The following is a 21,187-nucleotide window of genomic DNA, read 5'->3' as shown; positions in this document are numbered from 1 at the left end:
TCTGCAGTAAGTAATAAAAAAAAAAAATCTCCTTCTTTCCTACTTGGCATTAGTTGAGGGTATGCTTCAGGTTTGACGTTTTGGCAAACATATGTGTTCTTTTACAGGCGCTCAAAGCACCTTGATAAACCTGAGTGAAGCGCAGTCTAATGATTAAAACAGGATTAGAGTCAGCTCTGGTGAAGCCTTGAGAAATAATGTGATTTACGACGTCCTATTTTACTATCAGGACCATTAACATGGAAACAGAATTACCAATCCACACCATGGCTTTTTCCACTGAAGCCAACCATGAGCGAGGCTCATTTGAATTGTGCGGCTGGCACTGGCACTGTTTCGGTCCTGTTCCTTTCCTTTTAGAAAAGACACCGTACAGGAGTGTCTAGGGCAGGGTAGAAGTGTCTCGGGTAGGTCAGGAGTGTCTAGGGCACGGCAGGAAAGGGCAAAGGGAGGGTCGGGGAGGGAAAGATTAGTCAGGGCAGCAGGGCAGTTCATGGGGCGAAGGGCGGAGGGTTGATAGGGGGAGAGAAGAGGAGAGGAGGGGTGGGGATGGGAAAATAGAGATGAGAGGTCGTACAGAGCTGAAGAGGGCAAGCCCAGACTAGAGCAGCACAGCTGGTGGTGTGAAGCAACACAGCAATACGCGGTGACAGAGTCTCCTGGCACTAGCCCACTAGAGAGATGGCGTAATGATAGGGAGGGACAGGCACAGGCTGTGATCATTAGCCACCAGCTAACTCCCAATCACTACCTCTGTCTATCTGTCAGCACCCTCAGGGAAAATATCTCTCCACCCTTCCAGCCTTTAATAATTCACATATACTGGAGACAAACTATGACAAGTCTTTAAAAATACGACATACTATACAGACAAATGTTCAAGAATTGTTGTGATAAGTAACTATGATACTCTGAATGAACTGGATGCTGGAATTTTGATATGGTATTATATATTATTTGAATGTACTTCATTTTAAGTAATGTGGATATCAAGAGTGCCCATATGGCTTCAAATGTTTTTATTGCATTACCTTGTGAAAATCATGTGTGACTTGAGCATGTCGGACTGACATGACAAGCTGTTGAGAAAATAAAAGAAACCACCAAAACACTTTCTCAGTAAATCATATAAACGTGGTAAATGGCGGTTGTCAGAGGCACTACAGAAAAACATTCTAAACATATCTAATCACCAATGTCCTGATGTTGACATTTATCCTGAACACAGAATTAAACTGTTTATCACCTGAGTGTAGTACATGTCAATGTGTCACTGATACATAATTGCACTCATCAACAAGACCACTCTCTTGGGCACTGCAGTACCCCTCCCTCCCCCTACGGCCCACTGTATTACTGTTATTATTCCCCTGCATGCTCTCAAGTTATTTTTAAATGGAGTGAAAGGGCTGCTAGATTGGCATTTAAGAGTGACCCTCTGTGTTTTCAGTTTGATGGCAGAGGTCGACTTTGTTAAGCGTATAGACCACCGCTTTGTCCCATGTAGCTAGGTGGGCTGGAAGCTCCACAATAGCAACATCTCTCCTGTCTATTCTTGAGCGCGAGGGAGGCATGTCACCACTCACCAGGCAGCTGGGGACCATGGGAGGGTGACCCACCCTCCTCAGAGAGCTTCTGGAGGTGGAAGATGGGGAAGGGAGGAGGGTTGTACTGTACACCCGGGGATGTGACACTTCACCGGGGGATGACTGACACCCCTGAGTCTCTATCCTTCCACGTCCCTGGTACCTGGTAACTAACTCCATGGTACTGTGCCAGGAGACAGACACATCACCATGATGAGGGGAGGCCATGCGTCATCTCTTGGGCCCAGAGAGACAGCATCATCTCAGGGGTATCAGATATGTGTGTGTGTCAGAGGGGACATACAGTAACTGACTCTAATATCCCCTACAGCGACAGCTCTGTCACTGTCGAGCTGTACTGTCATAGTGAGAGAGATATAAATGAAGGAGAGGGTTAAATTTAGATGCTATATTCTACTGTTGTGTATGTGGGTGGTTGTGATGATGACAGGGTTAATTTTGGGTAATGCAATGGTTGTGGTGATTCCCTGATGCTTTGTTAGACAAGGACATGAAGGAGAGGCTGAGGGGAGGGGAGATACATTAGGCTTGTTAAGTTTCCCCTTAGAGGCATAAGAGAACATTTCTCCATTCTTTCCTGTGTACCTACCTATTCTCTATTCCCTCTGGAGCGAAAGCCTGCAAATGCAGTAACTGTGGGTGCCTTAAAACGAGTGTGCTTTTAAATAAGCATTCAATCCATCTCCACGTTATTGTGTCAATCAGTTCCGAGGTACACGGAAATGCACTTGGACAGATGGAAGTAAATAAATATGCTGTGCATTACCCTAGGAGAAGTGTGTATGTTTTTCCGTGTGTGTGTTTCCTTGTGTGTGTTTGTGTGTGTGTTTGTGTGTGTGTCGAGAGCTCACATGCAAAGTGCCTGTCGTCCGCTGTGCTCCTGTCTCCTGCCCTGAGACGCTGCTTTGTTCCAGATCTGTCACTTAGAGCAGTCGTCTGAGGATCCAGTCAGCTGAGAGAGGCCCATCAACACTCCCAACATCACTACCCATGCCATGTGTGTGTGTGGTCTGAAGCATAGGATGCATAGGAATAAGTGAATACGAGATAAAGGGCCACGTAACGAGAGAATACTGTACATGATTAAATGCATATGGAATGAGTATTCTGTATTGAAGAAATTAGTGTGTTTACTATGAACGGGGAACATGAGAGGGAATGAGCTGGACACAGAGTTCCGGTGAGAGCTACAGGGATCAGAGGGAAAGCATCCTGAATCCCCCGCTCCTCTCCTCTCCTCTCCTCTCCTCTCCTCTCCTCTCCTCTCCTCTCCTCTCCTCTCCTCTCCTCTCCTCTCCTCTCCTACACTCTGCTCTCCTGTCCTTTGCTGCTCCCTCCTTCTAGTTTTCTGCCAGGCCTGCCTCTGATTTAGAGTAGGGGTTCTCTCTGGCCCCTCTACACACACACACACACACACACACACACACACACACACACACACACACACACACACACACACACACACACACACACACACACACACACACACACACACACGCAAGGCCCCAGCCGTACTCTGAAGCCTCGCTTTTCCTAAGCGATGGATTATTTAGATTGGCCCTGAGCCATCTACCACTCTAATTTCCGAGAGCTTGAGAGAGAGAGCTGACTGGAGTGTCACATCAAGAGGCTACGTTGACGCTTGTGATGGATGCCTTTCCCTCGTCTCCTCTGCCTGCCTGTGAGGCTCCACTCTGTGCTCTGCATTTATTTCCACCAAGTAGGAAACATCTGACTACTACTTTTTTCAAACTCCCCTGTCTTAGTCGCATATAACAAGCACTCGCCTCACCATTAAAGGCACTTGAATATATAACGTTGGTGGTCATGAATTCCCTGCAAATATTTATCTTTAGAGTGATAGTACCAAGAACACATACAGTACGGTGGCATCCAAACAACTTACAGTAGAGAGCTCTACTTACTGTAACACTCGGGTCCCTCCTCAATACCTTATTCAATGCTTTTCTGATAGTATGTTCACAGCAATTTTATGTGTGTGTTGTGATGATAGTATATTACCTTCGTGTGGAAGGACACAGTAAACACATGGTGAGGGTACAACAAACATTATTATCCTTCAAGTAACATTTCTGAAGAAAAGCATGAAAAGAGCCATTTTTTTTCAAAACTCTATTTTACAAGGGGTCTGGTAGAACTGTGATTGGAGCAGTGGTTGTTGCCATGGCAGTGTGTGCGTGTGTGCATTTGTGTCTGTGTGTGTGTGTTTGTGTAAGTAGTGGCGAGAGGTGGGGGCGGGGGGGGGGGGGGGGGGGGGGGGGGGGGTGACTAGGATTGCCGGAGGGGGCTGTGATGCAGTTCGGGTCCAAACACAAGGCCTCATTAGAGTCTGGAGCCTCAGCCTTCTGCCATGGCAGCCCTGCAGGCCACATGCAACCTTTCCCAGGCAAGCAAGCAGCCTCTTTCTCTCTCTCTCTCTACTTTGATGAATTCTACTTTGATGACTTCCTGACTTTATTTAGGTCTGCAGACCCATGTGATATAAATACTGTGAATCAGAGAGCCATCATCAGATGGAAGCAAATAAGGCATGTTTGTTGATTGAAAACCCTTTTTTTTTGTCACAAATGCCTTCTGGAACATGTAAACTTTCATGTGCCTTAATAACAAATGTGTATGCCATCTGTAAATACAAATGAAATTGTTAAATTATGAGACTAGTTGGTTTAGCCATGGAAAAAGACCTTCCCGCTAGCCATGATTGGCTGAGAAATGGATGGGCTGGACATAGCAAGAGATGAGTTCGGATTGGTCTGTCAAGTAGCATGCTTCTGTCTATAACGTGAGCTGATCAGTATAAGCCTTGCTACCACAGCTTTTTTGAAAGATATCATGTTAGCCTGGAGAACTGCAAAAGTGTTGCTATTGCTCTCAACAACATTGCTACCCTGAATTTAGCAGGCGTTATAGACAGTGGGGAAAAGTTGTGATGGACTACTTTCTGCACACGGTCAGTGTGAACCGGAGTAACTTGACACAACACCAGCCAAACAAGCTGTACAAACAAAACAGAGTTAAAGGGGTTCCAGTCTGCTGTGAAGCATTCATACATGTAGAGTACCAGTCAAAAGTTTGGACACACCTACTCATTCAAGGGTTTTTCTTAATTTTTTACATATTTTCTACATTACAGAATAAAAGGGAAGACATCAAAACTATGAAATAACACACACTGAATCATGTAGTAAGCAAAAAAGTGTTAAACAATTTTTATTTATTTATACATTTAAGAATCTTCAAAGTAGCCACCCTTTGCCTTGATGACAGCTTCGCACACTCATGACAATCTCTCAATGGGTAAGATTCAAGCTACATTTTCAGATATTATACTTTCCTAATTATGTCAGAAAGTTGTTTTCATTGCAAGTTAAAACGTACTGTTAGCTAGCTAGTGAATGTGAGCTTGCTGGCACGCTAGATTACGTTATGTGTATGATTGCTAGTTATAGCCTACTGTTAGCTAGCTAAATAATATTAAACCTAGTTCATTAGCTTTAGCTACTTGCAGATTCATACTACAGCATTTCATGCAATGTGGCTAGCTATGACAATCAGTTTGTCTTGCTAGTAATATGGGTGGGATTATGGTTCATTGTTTAGCTAGCTAGCTAGATGTTTAAACAAAATAATTCACTTCGCCAGATGATTAAATGACCCATTAAGTTAGCCAGGTGTCTGGGGGTGATTACGGCCATCTATTGTATTTCATGAATATGTTTACATGTCTAGACAATAGTGACCCATCCACTTAGCTAGATGTGGCTGGGGGGTGGTTATAGCATTTCTTTCACATTTAGACAAGTGTCTGGTAGAGGTGTGCCGATATGGCCCTATTCGTATTTGTAATGGACAGTTGATAGTTGAATCGGATGATATTCATGATCGAGAAAAAAAAGTGTTTTTTTATATGCCTAAATATTTGTTGGCAAAATACTGTACCCCCCTGCATGTTCTCACTGCAAAAAAAAGCTGCAGATTAGGGGCAGCGCACGGAGGGGTGGGTGTGTATGGGTGTCTGTGTGTGTGTGTGTCCTCAATTTGCAGTGGGCAGTCAAGTTTGCTGTCACTCAGTCAGAATGCGCATTGCGTTTCATATTTTTTTCCATACCCTTGCCCCACTTGTTTGATATTATGTGCATTGATAGCTTGATAGCAAACGTCCTCGCCACGTGATTTATCATAGTAGCAGGCAGCAGTAATCTAAATGATCAGACTGAAAAAATGCAAGGAAAAGTGATCTGGTTAAATTATGAGGCGAGTGGACAGAGAAATACAGCTTCAGTCTATCCAATCAGAGCAGCAGGATCAAAGTACAGCCCGCTCTTCTCTTTACAGGCAGACTATCCAGTTGAGTTATTTAGACCACGCACATGACTGACTCAATAATTTAGAAATTCTATCATTGACGCATGAGAAACATGCTTGCTGGCACTCACATTTTCTTTCACAAAAAATACTCGGATCATAATTGTATCCAGAATATTGGCACATCCCTATTTTCTGGGTCAGCATCATCTAATAACTATAAAATATTTTATCTGGACACTTTCTATTTTTGATATTGCTACTATGCAAGTAACCATTTTGCTGTAAAGTTTACACCTTCTGCATCCTGTGCATGTGACAAATAAATATAGATTTGACTTGATATAGTGTGTGTTTACCAGAGACGGTAACGTTCAGAACAACATGACCTGCACCAAAGTCAGATTAGGAAATAGGCCAAGGACTAGATTTAATGGTATTCCTTATTGTTTTTCCTTATTGTAGTCTACTACTTTCACCACTTATAGTCTTGAAATCTTTGGTTGTTTGCTACACTACCTTACTCACTCTGTTTAGCACATGGCCTCACATGTGAATCCTTAAAGAGATGGGTAGGGATAAGGCTTAAGAGGGTGTGAACGCTGCTGAATAGGTGTAGACAAAGATGCTGCTACGTAAGACCGAATTGAGGTGGTCGGTCAAAAACAGACAGCTTCATGATTTTGGATGATGATCCATATGTACTATGTAAGAAGTCCATGGATCACTGCACTAGGTTAGCTGACAGCTGTCACATACAGACAGGCTACCTCCCTGGAAGACCAGATCTGCTACAAATGAGGCCCTCTTTCTCCTAAAATGTTTTATTTTATTTTCCCAGATGCCGTCCTTTTGAAATTCAAAGCGATTCCATTATTCATGATCTCACTTATCTCATCTTAAATCGTCTCTGCATTCCTACTTATTTTGTCTTATATGAGCGCACACGATGACAGAGGTAAGCATTGGAAGTGTAGCCAGGATATAATGTATACATGTTTATACAGAGCAATAAAGGCCCTGAGTACCATAACACAACACAGATTTAACAGCTACAGCGGTGTGTTTTAATATAAAAGCTAATACTGCCACTCACTTGTGCTTATACTGCATTTCCTGTGTTAGTAGCAGGGAAAGAAAGAGACACTGCCTGATCTGAAGTCGATGCATTCAGCTCCGCCAGACAAAGCTGGTATTGACACAAATGCTCTTTCCTTGGACTGGTTAAATCATTGAAGACTTCTCCAATAATAGCAATGTCATTGAGCGACACAAAAGCAGAATCTTGTGTTCAATTGGGAAAAAGGCCTCCTGTGCAACATCGGAGAGCATTCAAAACGATAGAACGCTTGCCTTGCAGCAAGAAACATCACTACCCTTTTTATCTTTCTCAACTTTTCTCATTCTCTGGGACGCAAAAAAACACTGCTTTTCAGTCTTTCATTTGTGTATTCTGTTTATTGTATAAATCCTATCATCAACTATCATAATTGTGGTATCTTTCAAGAGGAATTCATGTAACCTATCACAAGACATCTACTGGCCCTTTTGGGTACTTCAGATTAAATAAGACGTCCAAAAAAAAATCTGAACAAAGCTGTAAATCATTATCCTAAATATAAACCATCAATTTAGTGAATGCCATTGGTGTTTAATATGAGAGTTTCAGCATGAAATATCCTTTATATTTTGTTTTACACACTTTTATTTATTTTACTATGTCAATATATTTGTTGTCAATGTTTTGGCGTCAAACTGGTGGCTTTTGTGAAAAAAATAAATAGTTGGACGAGTTGCAGAGGTAATTGAAAATAATAGCATTGTTGATTAGATGCTTTTTTCATTCATTAGGCTATTTTCTCTTGAACCATATAGTCTATCTATTAGAAACTCATGGAAAATATGGACACAGCTACACAAAATAATTACGATATATAAATATATTTAAAAAAAATAATTAAAATATAAATTACCAAAGTTACGATAGGTTGCCATAGGTTTTCTATTAATTAACAAAATTATTGAAGATTCCGGTAACTTTAGTAAATTATCTTTAGCTTTGCAACCCTACCGTCAGTACGAAGAGGAAAGAACTGATCCCAGCCATGAAAGCTGCCAGAGCGTGTGGGGACATTGCTTACATCCGCAATGACAGGCTCATTGTCCACCCTCCCTCCCAGAATCCTGATGGGATGAGAGAGCCAAGCCTATGGGTGCGTAGCTTCAACCCCACAGTACACAAACACACACATCAATTGATTACTGGACTGCTGAATGTATATTATTTTCTCTTGATTTGTTTGCTCTTTTCAGTATTATGTCTATCTCTGATAAGCTACCCAGGAAAGGGCTGAAAATAGCCCATATATATACACTGCTCAAAAACATAAAGGGAACACTTAAACAACACAATGTAACTCCAAGTCAATCACACTTCTGTGAAATCAAACTGTCCACTTAGGAAGCAACACTGATTGACAATAAATTTCACATGCTGTTGTGCAAATGGAATAGACAAAAGGTGGAAATTATAGGCAATTAGCAAGACACCCCCCAAAACAGGAGTGATTCTGCAGGTGGTGACCACAGACCACTTCTCAGTTCCTATGCTTCCTGGCTGTTGTTTTGGTCACTTTTGAATGCTGGCGGTGCTCTCACTCTAGTGGTAGCATTAGACGGAGTCTACAACCCACACAAGTGACTCAGGTAGTGCAGTTTATCCAGGATGGCACATCAATGCGAACTGTGGCAAAAAGGTTTGTCAGCGTAGTGTCCAGAGCATGCAGGCGCTACCAGGAGACAGGCCAGTACATCAGGAGACGTGGAGGAGGCCGTAGGAGGGCAACAACCCAGCAGCAGGACCGCTACCTCCGCCTTTGTGCAAGGAGGTGCACTGCCAGAGCCCTGCAAAATGACCTCCAGCAGGCCACAAATGTGTCAATTGCTGTACACTATGTATTTTCAGAAATGTTTTATGATGAGTAATTAGGTATTTGACGTTGGTGTCTGTAAATATTATGGCTGCTTTCGGTGCAATTTCTGATTGTAGCTGAAATGTAAACTATGATTTATACCTGAAATATGCAAATTTTTCGAACAAAACTATTCTATACAATAAATATGTTATCAGACTGTCATCTGATGAAGTTGTTTCTTGGTTAGTGGCTATTTATATCTTTATTTGGTCGAATTTGTGATAGCACCTGATGGAGTAAGAAACTGATGGAGTTAGAAAAGTTGTGTCTTTTGCTAACGTGGTTAGCTAATAGATTTACATATTTTGTCTTCCCTGTAAAACATTTAAAAAATCGGACATGTTGGCTGGATTCACAAGATGTGTACCTTTCATATGCTGTATTGGACTTGTTAATGTGTGAAAGTTAAATATTTAAAAAATATATCTTTTGAATTTCACGCCCTGCACTTTGAGCTGGCTGTTGTCATAAGTGTACGGACGTCGGGCTTGCACGCCAAACAGGTTAAACAACTATAGGCAGAAAGACAAATTCAAATCCATCTTTCATCGAATCAGATGGCTTATTCATCACAAAAACATTTGATGTTGCCAACTATTTTTAATTATTATTTTATTGGCAAAGTGGGCAAACTCAGGCAGGAAATGCCAACACCGAACAGAGAGCAATTGTATTCACGCATAAAAAAACAAATAATGAAAGAAAAGCATTGCAAGTTTGAATTTTGTAAAGTTAGTGTGGGAGAAGTGGAAAAATGTCTGTTATCGATCAATAATGACAAACCTCCTGGCATTGACAACTTAGATAAAAAGCTATTGAGAATGGTAGCTGACTCTATAGGCACTCCTATCTCTCATATTTTTAATCTGAGCCTAGAGGAAGGTCTATGTCCTCAGGCCTGGAGGAAAGCAAAACTAATTACGCTACCCAAGAGTGGTAAAACGGCCTTTACTGGTTTTAACAGCAGACTTATAAGCGTGCTGCCAGCTCTTAGCAAGCTGTTGGAAAAAATTGTGTTTGACCTAATACAATGCTATTTCTCTGTAAACAAATTAACCACAGACTTTCAGCATGCTTATAGAGAAGGGCACTCAACGAGTACTGCACTGACACACATGCCTGATGATTGGTTGAAAGACATTGATAATAAGAATATCGTGGGAGCTGTACTGTTAGATTTCATTGCAGCTATTGATATTATTTTCCATAACCTGTTGTTGAAAAACTTGTTTTATGGCTTTTCAACCTCTGCCATATTGTGGATTCAGAGCTATCGATCTAATAAAACTCAAAGGGTTTTCTTTAATGGAAGCTTCTCTAATGTCAAACATGTAAAGTGTGGTGTACCGCAGGGCAGCTCTCTAGGCCCTCTACTCTTTTCTACTTTTACCAATGACTTGCCACCGGCATTAAACAAAGCATGTGTGTCCACATATGCTGATGATTTAACTATATACGCATCAGCAACCACAGCTAATGAAGTCACTGAAACCCTTAACAAAGAGTTGCAGTCTGTTTTGGAATGGGTGGCCAGTAATAAATTGGTCCTGAACATCTCTAAAACTAAGAGTATTGTATTTGGTACAAATCATTCCTTAAGTTCTAGACCTCAGCTGAATCTGGTAATGAATGGTGTGGTTGTTGAACAAGTTGAGGAGACTAAATTACTTGGAGTTATTTTAGATTGTAAACGGTCATGGTCAAGCCGTAAAGATTCAATGGTTGTAAAGATGGGGAGAGGTCTGGCCGTAATAAAGAGATGCTCTGCTTTTTCGACACCACTCTCCAAAAAGAAAGTTCTGCAGGCTCTCGTTTTGTCAAATATTGATAATTGTCCAGTCGTGTGGTCCAGTGCTGCAAGGAAAGACCAGCTGCAAAGTATGAGGCAAATTTTGCTCTTAATTGTAATTAAAAGGCTGATATACAGTTGAAGTCGGAAGTTTACATACACTTAGGTTGGAGTCAATAAAACTCATTTTTCAACCACTCCACAAATTGTTTGTTAACAAACTATAGTTTTAGCAAGTCGGTTAGGACATCTACTTTGTGCATGACACAAGTACATTTTTCCAACAATTGTTTACAGACAGATTATTTCACTTATAATTCACTGTATCACAATTCCAGTGGGTCAAAAGTTTACATACACTAAGTTGACTGTGCCTTTAAACAGCTTGGACCATTCCAGAAAAGGATATCATGGCTTTAGAAGCTTCTGATAGGCTAATTGACATAATTTGAGTCAATTGGAGGTGTACCTGTGGATGTAGTTCAAGGTCTACCTTCAAACTCTGTGTCTCTTTGCTTTCATGGGAAAATCAAAAGACATCAGCCAAGACCTCAGAAAAAAAATTGTAGACCTCCATAAGTCTGGTTCATCCTTGGGAGCAATTTCCAAACACCTGAAGGTACCACGTTCATCTGTACAAAGAATAGTACGCAAGTATAAACACCATGGGACCAAGCAGCCGTCATACTGCTCAGAAAGGAGACATGTCTCCTAGAAATGAATGTACTTTGGTGCAAATCAATCCCAGAACAACAGCAAAGGACCTTCTGAAGATGCTGGAGGAAACAGGTACAAAAACATCTATATCCACAGTAAAACGAGTCCTATATTGACATAACCTGAAAGGCCGTACAGCAAGGAAGAAGCCAATGCTCCAAAATGTTCTTAAAAAAGTCAGACTATGGTTTGCAACTGCACATGGGGACAAATATCGGACTTTTTGGAGAAATTTCATTTGTTCTGATGAAACATAAATAGAACTGTTTGGCCCTAATGACCATTATGATTGGAGGAAAAAGGGGGAAGCTTGCAAGCCGAAGAGCACCATCCCAAACGTGAAGCAAGGGGGTGGCAGCATCATATTGTGGGGGTGCTTTGCTGCAGGAGGGACTGGTGCACTTCACAAAATAGATGGCATCATGAGGTAGGAAAATGATGTGGATATATTGAAGCAACATCTCAAGACATCAGTCAGGAAGCTAAAGCTTGGTCGCAAATGGGTCTTCCAAATGGACAAAGTTGTGGCAAAACGCCTTAAGGACAACAAAGTCAAGGTGTTGGAGTGGCCATCACAAAGTCCCTACCTCAATCCTATAGACAATTTGTGGGCAGAACTGAAAAAGCGTGTGCGAGCAAGGAGGCCTACAAACCTGACTCAGTTACACCAGCTCTGTCAGGAGGAATGGGCCAAAATTCACCCAACTTATTGTGGGAAGCTTGTGGAAGGCTACCCAAAACATTTGACCCAAGTTAAACAATTTTAAGGCAATGCTACCAAATACTAATTGAGTGTATGTAAACTTCTGACACACTGGGAATGTGATGAAAGAAATAAAAGCTGAAATAAATAATTCTCTCTAATATTTTTCAGACATATCACATTCTTAAAATAAAGTTGTGATCCTAACTGACCTAAAACAGGTAATGTTTCTCGGAGTAAATGTCAGGAATTGTGAAAAACTGAGTTTAAATGTATTTGGCTAAGGTGTATGTAAACTTCCGTCTTCAACTGTAAATACTATGCATGCCAGTCTCTCTTGGCTAAGAGTTGAGGAGAGACTGACTGTATCACTTCTTCTTTTTATAAGAAACATTAATGTGTTGAAAATCCCAAATTGTTTGCCTAGTCAACTTACACACAGCTCTGACACACACACACTTATCCCACCAGACATGCCACTAGGTGTCTTTTCACAGTCCCCAAATGCAGAACAAATTCAAGAAAGCGTACAGTATTATTGAGCCCTAATTGCATGGAACTTCCTTCCATCTCATATTGCTCAAATAAACAGAAAATCAGGTTTCAAAAAACAGATAAACCAACACCTCGCGGCACCACGCCTTTCCCCTATTTGACCTAGAAAGTTTGTGTGTATGAATTGATATGTAGGCTACGTTTGCCTTAAAATAAATGCTATGTAGTTTGAGCTGTTCTTCATGTCATTCTGTATTATGTTTCATGTTTTGTGTGGACTCCAGGAAGAGTAGCTGCTGCTTTTGCAATAGCTAATGGGGATCCTAATAAAATACCAAAAATACCTCACTAGGCCTGTGTTTGACACTAACTAAACTGAGTGTAGGCCAGGTCTTGCGTGACTAGGGAGACAGGCAGTGTTGTCAGTGCTGTGCTGTTGAGGAGTGCAGGGTGGCACGGGAGAGGCCAAGGAGGGTACGGGTTAACAGAGAGAGAGAGAATGCCAACTGCTCTGTTTGTTTGTGATGAACACTCCTCTCAGCTGGGAATTCTACAGGGACTTGTTTTGCAAGGGAACAAAGCTGAAACCATGGTGGCATTTATCCCCCGAGGCTTTTTCAAAATAATTAATCAAATGAATACTCACGACTTCTGTGGTACAGACTTGGTTGCAGGCTTGTTACAGGGAACATTGCACCGCTCTGCGAAAGAATTTCCATTTAAATGTCAGAGTGCTGGTTTTGATTAAACCCTGACCAACAGCTAGCTTATTATCAATTTAGCTTTTGTTGCAATATGTCACACAGCATCATATTTTTCCCTAAATGGACAGGGCTCCAGTTGTGGCGTGGCTTAATGGCCTTCCATCTATTAACATCATTTTAGACTGATTAAATCGAAATGTGTGTGTGAAGGAAAAATGTAAAGCAGACTTACTTTGTCCAGCGTATCCTGAGGGTAAGTGTTGTGACTCCTGAGCAGAGAGAGAGAGCGAGAGAGAAAGAAGACAGGCGTGCATCAAATACATAAGCACACACTGAGGTGATACAGGAGAACAAATGGGAGGGAAACAGCTCATCTGATGGACTTAATTGATTTTACACTAATACAATTAGACATAGGGCACAAATCACATAGGGCACAAATCACGTTTCAGAGTGTGGTGAGTGGACTACAGTAGACAGGACAATGTCTTAGTTAAAAGATGGCACCATTCAATCAGGATTTATAGACACGGGCTTATTATTAGGAATGTCAGCTGGGTCAAGCTATGAGATTCAGACCATGTCCTATTAAGACACAAATAAGAGGGCTTTAGCTGCAAAATTAGGCGTTGGGGGATTTGAGGCTAGGGAACGACAGTAGAGAGGAAAGGAAGTAAAAGCTAGGAGAGACACAGATGCTGGGAGTTAGAGGAGGAGAGGATGATTGGGCTGAAGGACAATGGATTATACTATAGCTAAATCACACTCTATTACAGTGCGGCTGAAGTGCTGACAGGAGTTTGTCCTTAAAAAGTCAATCCGACCGGCACATGCAGCCAGACAAATGAAGTCCTACAGCTATCTGGCCGATAGCAGAGGCTCTTTGCTAGCTCTCCTTTCTCTCTCTGGCTGGGTCCCACGCTCTCTCTTTCTCCTTCTCTCTCTGGTGCCATGGGTGTTTCACTGGTCCTTTACTGTGACAGAACCTGACAGGCTTTCACAAGGATGACAGCCCTGGGTCGAATTTAATACATCCACTTTTACTTGATTTGTTTTCCCTTCCGACTGACACACAAATAAGTGACAGTAGGAAATGACCCTCTTGACTAGGACAGTAGACATTCAGAATGCATACATCTCTATCATTGTGATAATAGTATTAACTAGTGTCAGTATTACTAGCACTTATAACATAGTTTAAGTACTATTAGTAGTAGTATTGCTGTGCTTGTCAATGAACAGTACAGTGTAGGTCATACTATAGGACTCACCTTGGAGGGAATAGGGAACTTGGTCTGCTCAGCTTTGCCTGGAGTGTGGATGGCAGTCAGGGGAGGAGGCCAGGAGTGGGTCATCTCCTGCAGGGCAGACAGGATTCAAATCAGACATATGACACACACCACACACACACACACACACACACACACACACACACACACACACACACACACACACACACACACACACACACACACACACACACACACACACACACACACACACACACACACACACACACACACACACACACACACACACACACACACACACACACACACACACACACACACACACACACACACCTGCATCCCACTGCGGGCATATCTCTGAAGCTAACAGAGTTGGTCCTGGTTTGTCAGTGGATGGGAGACCAGATGCTGCTGGAAGTGATGTTGGATGGCCAGTAGGAGGCACTCTTTCCTCCAGTGATTGGGGACATTGCCCTGTGTAGGGTGGCGTCTTTAAGATGGGACGTTAAACGGGTGTCCTGAATGTCTGTGTTCACTAAAGATCCCATTGCACTTATTGTAAGAGTAGGGGTGTTAACCCCGGTGTCCTGGCTAAATTCCCAATCTGGCACACCATCATGGCCACATAATCATCATCAGCTTCCAATTGGGTCATTCCTCTCCCCTGTAACTATTCCCCAGGTCGTTGCTGTAAATGAGAATGACGCTTGTCGGATTGGGCAGGGCTCGAAAACTCTAAAACATCAACAGCATCATCCCGGATACTCTAGACCCACTCCAATTTGCATACCGCCCCAACAGATCCACAAATGATGCAATTTCAATCGCACTCCACACTGCACTTTCCCACCTGGACAAAAGGAACACCTATGTGAGAATGCTGTTCATTGACTACAGCTCAGCGCTCAACACCATAGTGCCCACAAAGCTCATCGCTAAGGACCCTGGGACTAAACACCTCCCTCGGAAACTGGATCCTGGACTTCCTGATGGGCTGCCCCCAGGTGGTAAGGGTAGGCAAAAACACGTCTGCCATGCTGATCCTCAACACTGGGGCCCTTCAGGGATGTGTGCTTTGTTCCCTCCTGTACTCCCTGTTCACCCACGACGGCATGGCCAAACACAACTCCGACACCATCATTAAGTTTACTGATGACACAACAGTGATCACCGACAATGATGAGACAGCCTTTAGGGAGAAGGTCAGAGACCTGGCAAACACCAAGACAATCGTGAAGAGGGCACGACAACACCTTTTCCCCCTCAGCAGACTGAAAATATTGTGCATGGGTCCCCAGATTCTCAAAAAGTTATACCGCTGCACCATCGAGAGCATCCTGACCGGTTGCATCACCGCCTGGTATGGCAACTGCTCTGCATCTGACCGTAAGGCACTACAGAGGGTAGTGCATACGACCCAGTACATCATTGAGACCAAGCCTCCTTCCAACCAGGACCTGTACACTGTCAGAAGAAAGGCCAAAAAATTGTCAAAGACTCCAGTCACCCAAGTCATAGACTGTTCTCTCTGCTACCGCACGGTAAGCAGCACCGGAGCGCCAAGTCTAGGAACAAAAGGCCACCCCCATTTGTTTTTTTACACTGTTGCTACTCAATGTTTATTATCTATGCATAGTCATTTCACCCCTACCTACATGTACAAATTGCCTCGACTAACCTGTACCCCAGCATATTGACTCGGTACAGGTACCAGCTGTATATGATCACTCGGCTACTCATACCTCTCAATAATGTCAATATGCCTTGTCCATTGCTGTTTTGGTTAGTGATAATTGTCTTCTTTCACTGTAGAGCCTCAGCTAACCCTCTTGTCCCACCCCCCACACATGCGGTGACCTCACCTGGTTTAATTGATGTCTCTAGAGACAATATCTCTCTCATCTTCACTCAATGCCTACGTTTACCTCAACTGTATTCACATTCTACCATACCTTTGTCTGTACATTATGCATTGAATCTATTCTTCCGCGCCCAGAACCCTGCTCCTTTTACTCTCTGTCCCGAATGTACGAGACGACCAGTTCTTATAGCCCTTAGCCGTACCCTTATCCTACTCCTCCTCTGCTCCTCTGGTGATGGAGAGGTTACTCCAGGCCCTGCAGTGCCTAGCTCCACTCCCATTCCCCAGGCCCTCTCATTTGTTGACTTCTGTAACTGTAAAAGCCTTGGTTTCATGCATGTTAACATTAGAAGCCTCCTCCCTAAGTTTGATCTATTCACTGCTTTAGCACACTCTGCCAACCCAGATGTCCTAGTTGTGTCTGAATCCTGGCTTAGGAAGGCCACCAAAACCCCAGAAATTTCCATCCCTAACTATAACATTTTCCATCAAGATAAAACTGCCAAAGGGGGGGGAGTTGCAATCTACTGCAGAGATAGCCTGCTGAGTTCTGTCTTACTATCCAGGTCTGTGCCCAAACAATTTGAGCTTCTGCTTTTAAAAATCCACCTTGCCAGAAACATGTCTCTCACCGTTGCCGTTTGTTATAGACCACCTTCTGCCCCCAGCAGTGCTCTGGACAACATATGTGAATTGATTGCTCCCCATCTATCTTCAGAAATCATGCAGTTAGGTGACCTAAACTGGGACATGCTTAACACCCCAGCCACCCTACAATCTAGGCTTGATTCCCTCAATCTCACACAAATGATCAATGAACCTACCAGGTACATCCCCAAATCCGTAAACACAGGCACCCTCATAGATATCATCCTAACCAACCTGCCATCCAAATATACCTCTGCTGTCTTCAACCAGGATCTCAGCGATCACTGCCTTGTGTCCGTAACGGGTCTGCGGTCAAACGACCACCCCTCACCACTGTCAAACGCTCCCTAAAACACTTCAGCGAGCAGGCCTTCCTAATTGACCTGGCCCGGGTATCCTGGCAGGATATTGACCTCATTCCGTCAGTAGAAGATGCCTGGTTATTCTTTTAAAGTGTTTTCCTCACAATCTAAAATAAGCATGCCCCATTTAAAAAAGAATTAGAACCAGGAACAGATATAGCCCGTGGTTCACTCCAGACCTGACTGCCCTTGACCAGCACAAAAACATCCTGTGGCGTACGGCACTAGCATCAAATAGCCCCTGCGATATGCAACTTTTCAGGGAAGATAGGAACCAATATACACAGGCAGTTAGGAAAGCAAAGGCTAGCTTTTTCAAACAGAAATTTGCATCCTGAAGCACAAACTCCAAAAAGTTCTGGGACACTGTAAAGTCCACGGAGAATAAGAGCACCTCCTCCCAGCTGCCCACTGCACTGAGGCTAGGAAACACTGTCACCACTGATAAATCCAGAATTATTGAAAATTTCAAGAAGCATTTTTCTACGGCTGGCCATGCTTTCTCCTGGCCACCCCAACTCTGGTCAACATCCCTGCACCCCCCACAGCAACTTGCCCAAGCCTCCTCCATTTCTCCTTCACCCAAATCCAGATAGCTGATGTTCTGAAAGAGCTGCAAAATATGGACCCCTACAAATCAGGAGGGCTAGACAATCTGGACTCTCTCTTTTTAAAATTATCTCCCGAAACGTCTGAGATCCCCAAAGATTGGAAAGCTGCCGTGGTCATCCCCCTCTTCAAAGGGGGAAACACTCTAGACCCAAACTGCTACAGACCATGTGTATGTGACAAATGAAATTTGATTTGATTTGATCTATATCTATCCTACCCTGCCTTTCTAAGGTCTTTGAAAGCCAAGTTAACAAACAGATCACCGACCATTTAAAATCCCAACGTACCTTCTCCGCTATGCAATCTGTTTTCCGAGCTGGTCATGGGTGCACCTCAGCCACGCTCAAGGTGCTAAACGATATCATAACCGCCATCGATAAGAGACAATACTGTGCAGCTGTATTCATCGACCTGGCTAAGGTTTTCGACTCTGTCAATCAACCACATTCTTATCGGCAGACTCAACGGCCTTGGTTTCTCAAATGACTACCTCGCCTGGTTCACCAACTACATCTCAAATAGAGTTCAGTGTGTCAAATCGGAGGGCGTGTTGTCCGAACCTCTGGCAGTCTCTATGGGGGTGCCACAGGGTTAAATTTTTGGGCCAACTTTTTTCTCTGTATACATCAATGATCGCAGACGACACTATTCTGTATACTTCTGGCCCTTCTTTGGACACCGTGTTAACTAACCTCCAGACGAGCTTCAATGCCATACAACTCTCCTTCTGTGGCCTCCAACTGCTCTTAAATGCGAGTAAAACTAAATGCATGCTCTTCAACCGATCGCTGCCCGCACCTACCCGCCTGTCCAGCATCACTACTCTGGATGGTTCTGACTTAGAATATGTGGATAACTACAAATACCTAGGTGTCTGGTTAGACTGTAAACTCTCCTTACAGACTCACATTAGCCTCCCTTGGGTAGGGGGCAGTATTTTCACCTCTGGATGAAAAGCGTGCCCAAAGTTAACTGCCTGTTACTCAGGCCCAGAAGCTAGGATATGCATATAATTGGTCGATTTGAATAGAAAACACTCTAAAGTTTCTAAAACTGTTAAATTAATGTCTGTGAGTATAACAGAAATTATATGGCAGGCGAAACGCCGAGGACAAACCATCCAGGGGGAAAAAAATTGAGGTCATAGGATTTTCCAAATGTTTTGTATGGGATACCCTATTAATGAGGAACCTGGTTGCAGTTCTTATGGCTTCCACTAGATGTCAACAATCTTTAGAAATTGTTTGATATTTTGCTTTTGAGAAATTAAGAAGTAGTGCTATTCATTGTAAGATTCACTCCAGGTGGACTCTACTGTTTTGGTGCGCGTGAACTGGAGGGCGCTTCAGGTTGTTTTTTCCCGGTATTTTATTCCATCTTAAATTTTATCGATTATTTATGTTTTAGGGTACCTGAGGTTGGATTAGGAACGTTGTTTGAAATGTTTGGACCAAGTTTACAGGTATCATATTAGATACTTTGTGGCATGTTGGGTGAGTTGAAACCGGTGTATTTCTGAATCAAACGGGCCAAATAAAAAGGAACATTATCGAACAAAAGGACCATTGGCGATGTTTCTGGGACATTTTGGAGTGCCAACAGAAGAAGATCTTCAAAGGTAAGGCATTAATTATATCGCTATTTCTGACTTTTGTGGCGCACCTGCCTGGTTGAAATATGCTTTTCATGTGTCTGTATGTGGGGCACTGTCCTCAGATAATTGCATGGTTTGCTTTCGCCATAAAGCCTTTTTGAAATCTGACACAGCGGCTGGATTAACAAGAAGTTAAGCTTTATTTTGATGTAACACATATATTTCCAAGAATGCAAAAAATTTGAATATGGTATTTTTTTATTTCGCGCTCTGCAATTTCACCGGATGTTAAGAAGTTAAGCATCTCCAATCCAAATTTAAATCTAGAATCGGCTTCCATTTTTGCAACAAAGCATCCTTCACTCATGCTGACAAGCATACCCGTGTAAAACTGACTGTCCTGCCAATCCTTGACTTCAGCGATGTAATTTACAAAATAGCCTCCAACACTCTACTCAGTAAATTGGATGCAGTCTATCACAGTGCCATCCGTTTTGTCACCAAAGCCTCACCACTGCGACATGTATGCTCTCGTTGGCTGGCCCTCGCTTCATATTCGTCGCCTGACTCCAGGTCATCTATAAGTCTTTGCTAGGTAAAGCCCTGCCTTATCTTAGCTCACTGTTCACCATAGCAGCACCCAACCGTAGCACGCGCTCCAGAAGGTATATTTCACTGGTCACCCCCATAGCCAATTCGTCCTTTGGCCGCCTTTCCTTCCAGTTCTCTGCTGCCAAAGACTGGAACAAATTGCAAAAATCACTGAAGCTGGAGACACATATCTCCCTCACTAACTTTAAGCACCAGCAGTCAGAGCAGCTCACAGATCACTGCACCTGTACACAGCCCATCTGTAAATAGCCCATCCAACTTCCGCATACCCATTCTGTTATATATATATATATATATATATATATATACGTACATATATATATTTTTTTTCTTCTCCTTTGCACCCCAGTATCTCTACTTGCACATTCGTCTTTTGTACATCCATCACCCCAGTGTTTAATTGCTAAATTGTAATTATTTCGCCACTATGGCCTATTTATTGTCTACCTCCCTTATCTTACCTCATTTGCACACACTGTATATAGACTTTTTCTCTATTGTGTTATTGACTGTATGTTTGTTTATTCCATGTGAAACTCTGTGTTGTTGTTAGTGTCACACTGCTTTGCTTTATCTTGGCCAGGTCGCAGCTGTAAATGAGAAAATGTTCTCAACTAGCCTACCTGGTTAAATAAAGGTGAAATAAAAATAAATAAATAAAAATATAGCCTCGACCTTTTTACTTTTTGAAATATTTTTTTAACTTTAGTTTATTTGGTATATATTTTCTTAACTCTTTCTTGAACTGCACTGCTGGGTACGGGCTTGTAAGTAAGCATTTCACGGTAAGGTCTACACTTGTTGTATTTGGCGCATGTGACAAATAAAGTTTGATTTGAAACACACACAATAAATAAAAGTAGGATATCAGAAGAACACGAGAAAGTAAGATGCTATATATACAGTGGGGCAAAAAAAGTATTTAGTCAGCC

General features: G+C 42.6%; 1 protein-coding gene across 4 annotated transcripts in view; it reads right to left on the bottom strand.

Moving 5' to 3' along the window:
* Positions 1-21,187, bottom strand: part of LOC129857851 (AF4/FMR2 family member 2-like) — a 174,080-nt gene that overhangs the window by 63,685 nt on the left and 89,208 nt on the right. For all 4 annotated transcript variants that reach the window (XM_055926488.1, XM_055926489.1, XM_055926490.1 and 1 more), the window contains 3 exons: positions 14,588-14,674; positions 13,549-13,585; positions 13,259-13,313 (listed from right to left, as the gene is read on the bottom strand). In XM_055926488.1, the coding sequence (XP_055782463.1) occupies positions 13,259-13,313; positions 13,549-13,585; positions 14,588-14,674 (179 nt within the window). The remainder of the gene's footprint in view (positions 1-13,258; positions 13,314-13,548; positions 13,586-14,587; positions 14,675-21,187) is intronic.

Source organism: Salvelinus fontinalis, chromosome 6, assembly GCF_029448725.1.
Source record: "Salvelinus fontinalis isolate EN_2023a chromosome 6, ASM2944872v1, whole genome shotgun sequence".
NCBI lineage: Eukaryota > Metazoa > Chordata > Actinopteri > Salmoniformes > Salmonidae > Salvelinus > Salvelinus fontinalis.
The sequence above is the reverse complement of the archived record's forward strand: the minus strand, read 5'-3'. Positions and strand labels throughout refer to the sequence as shown.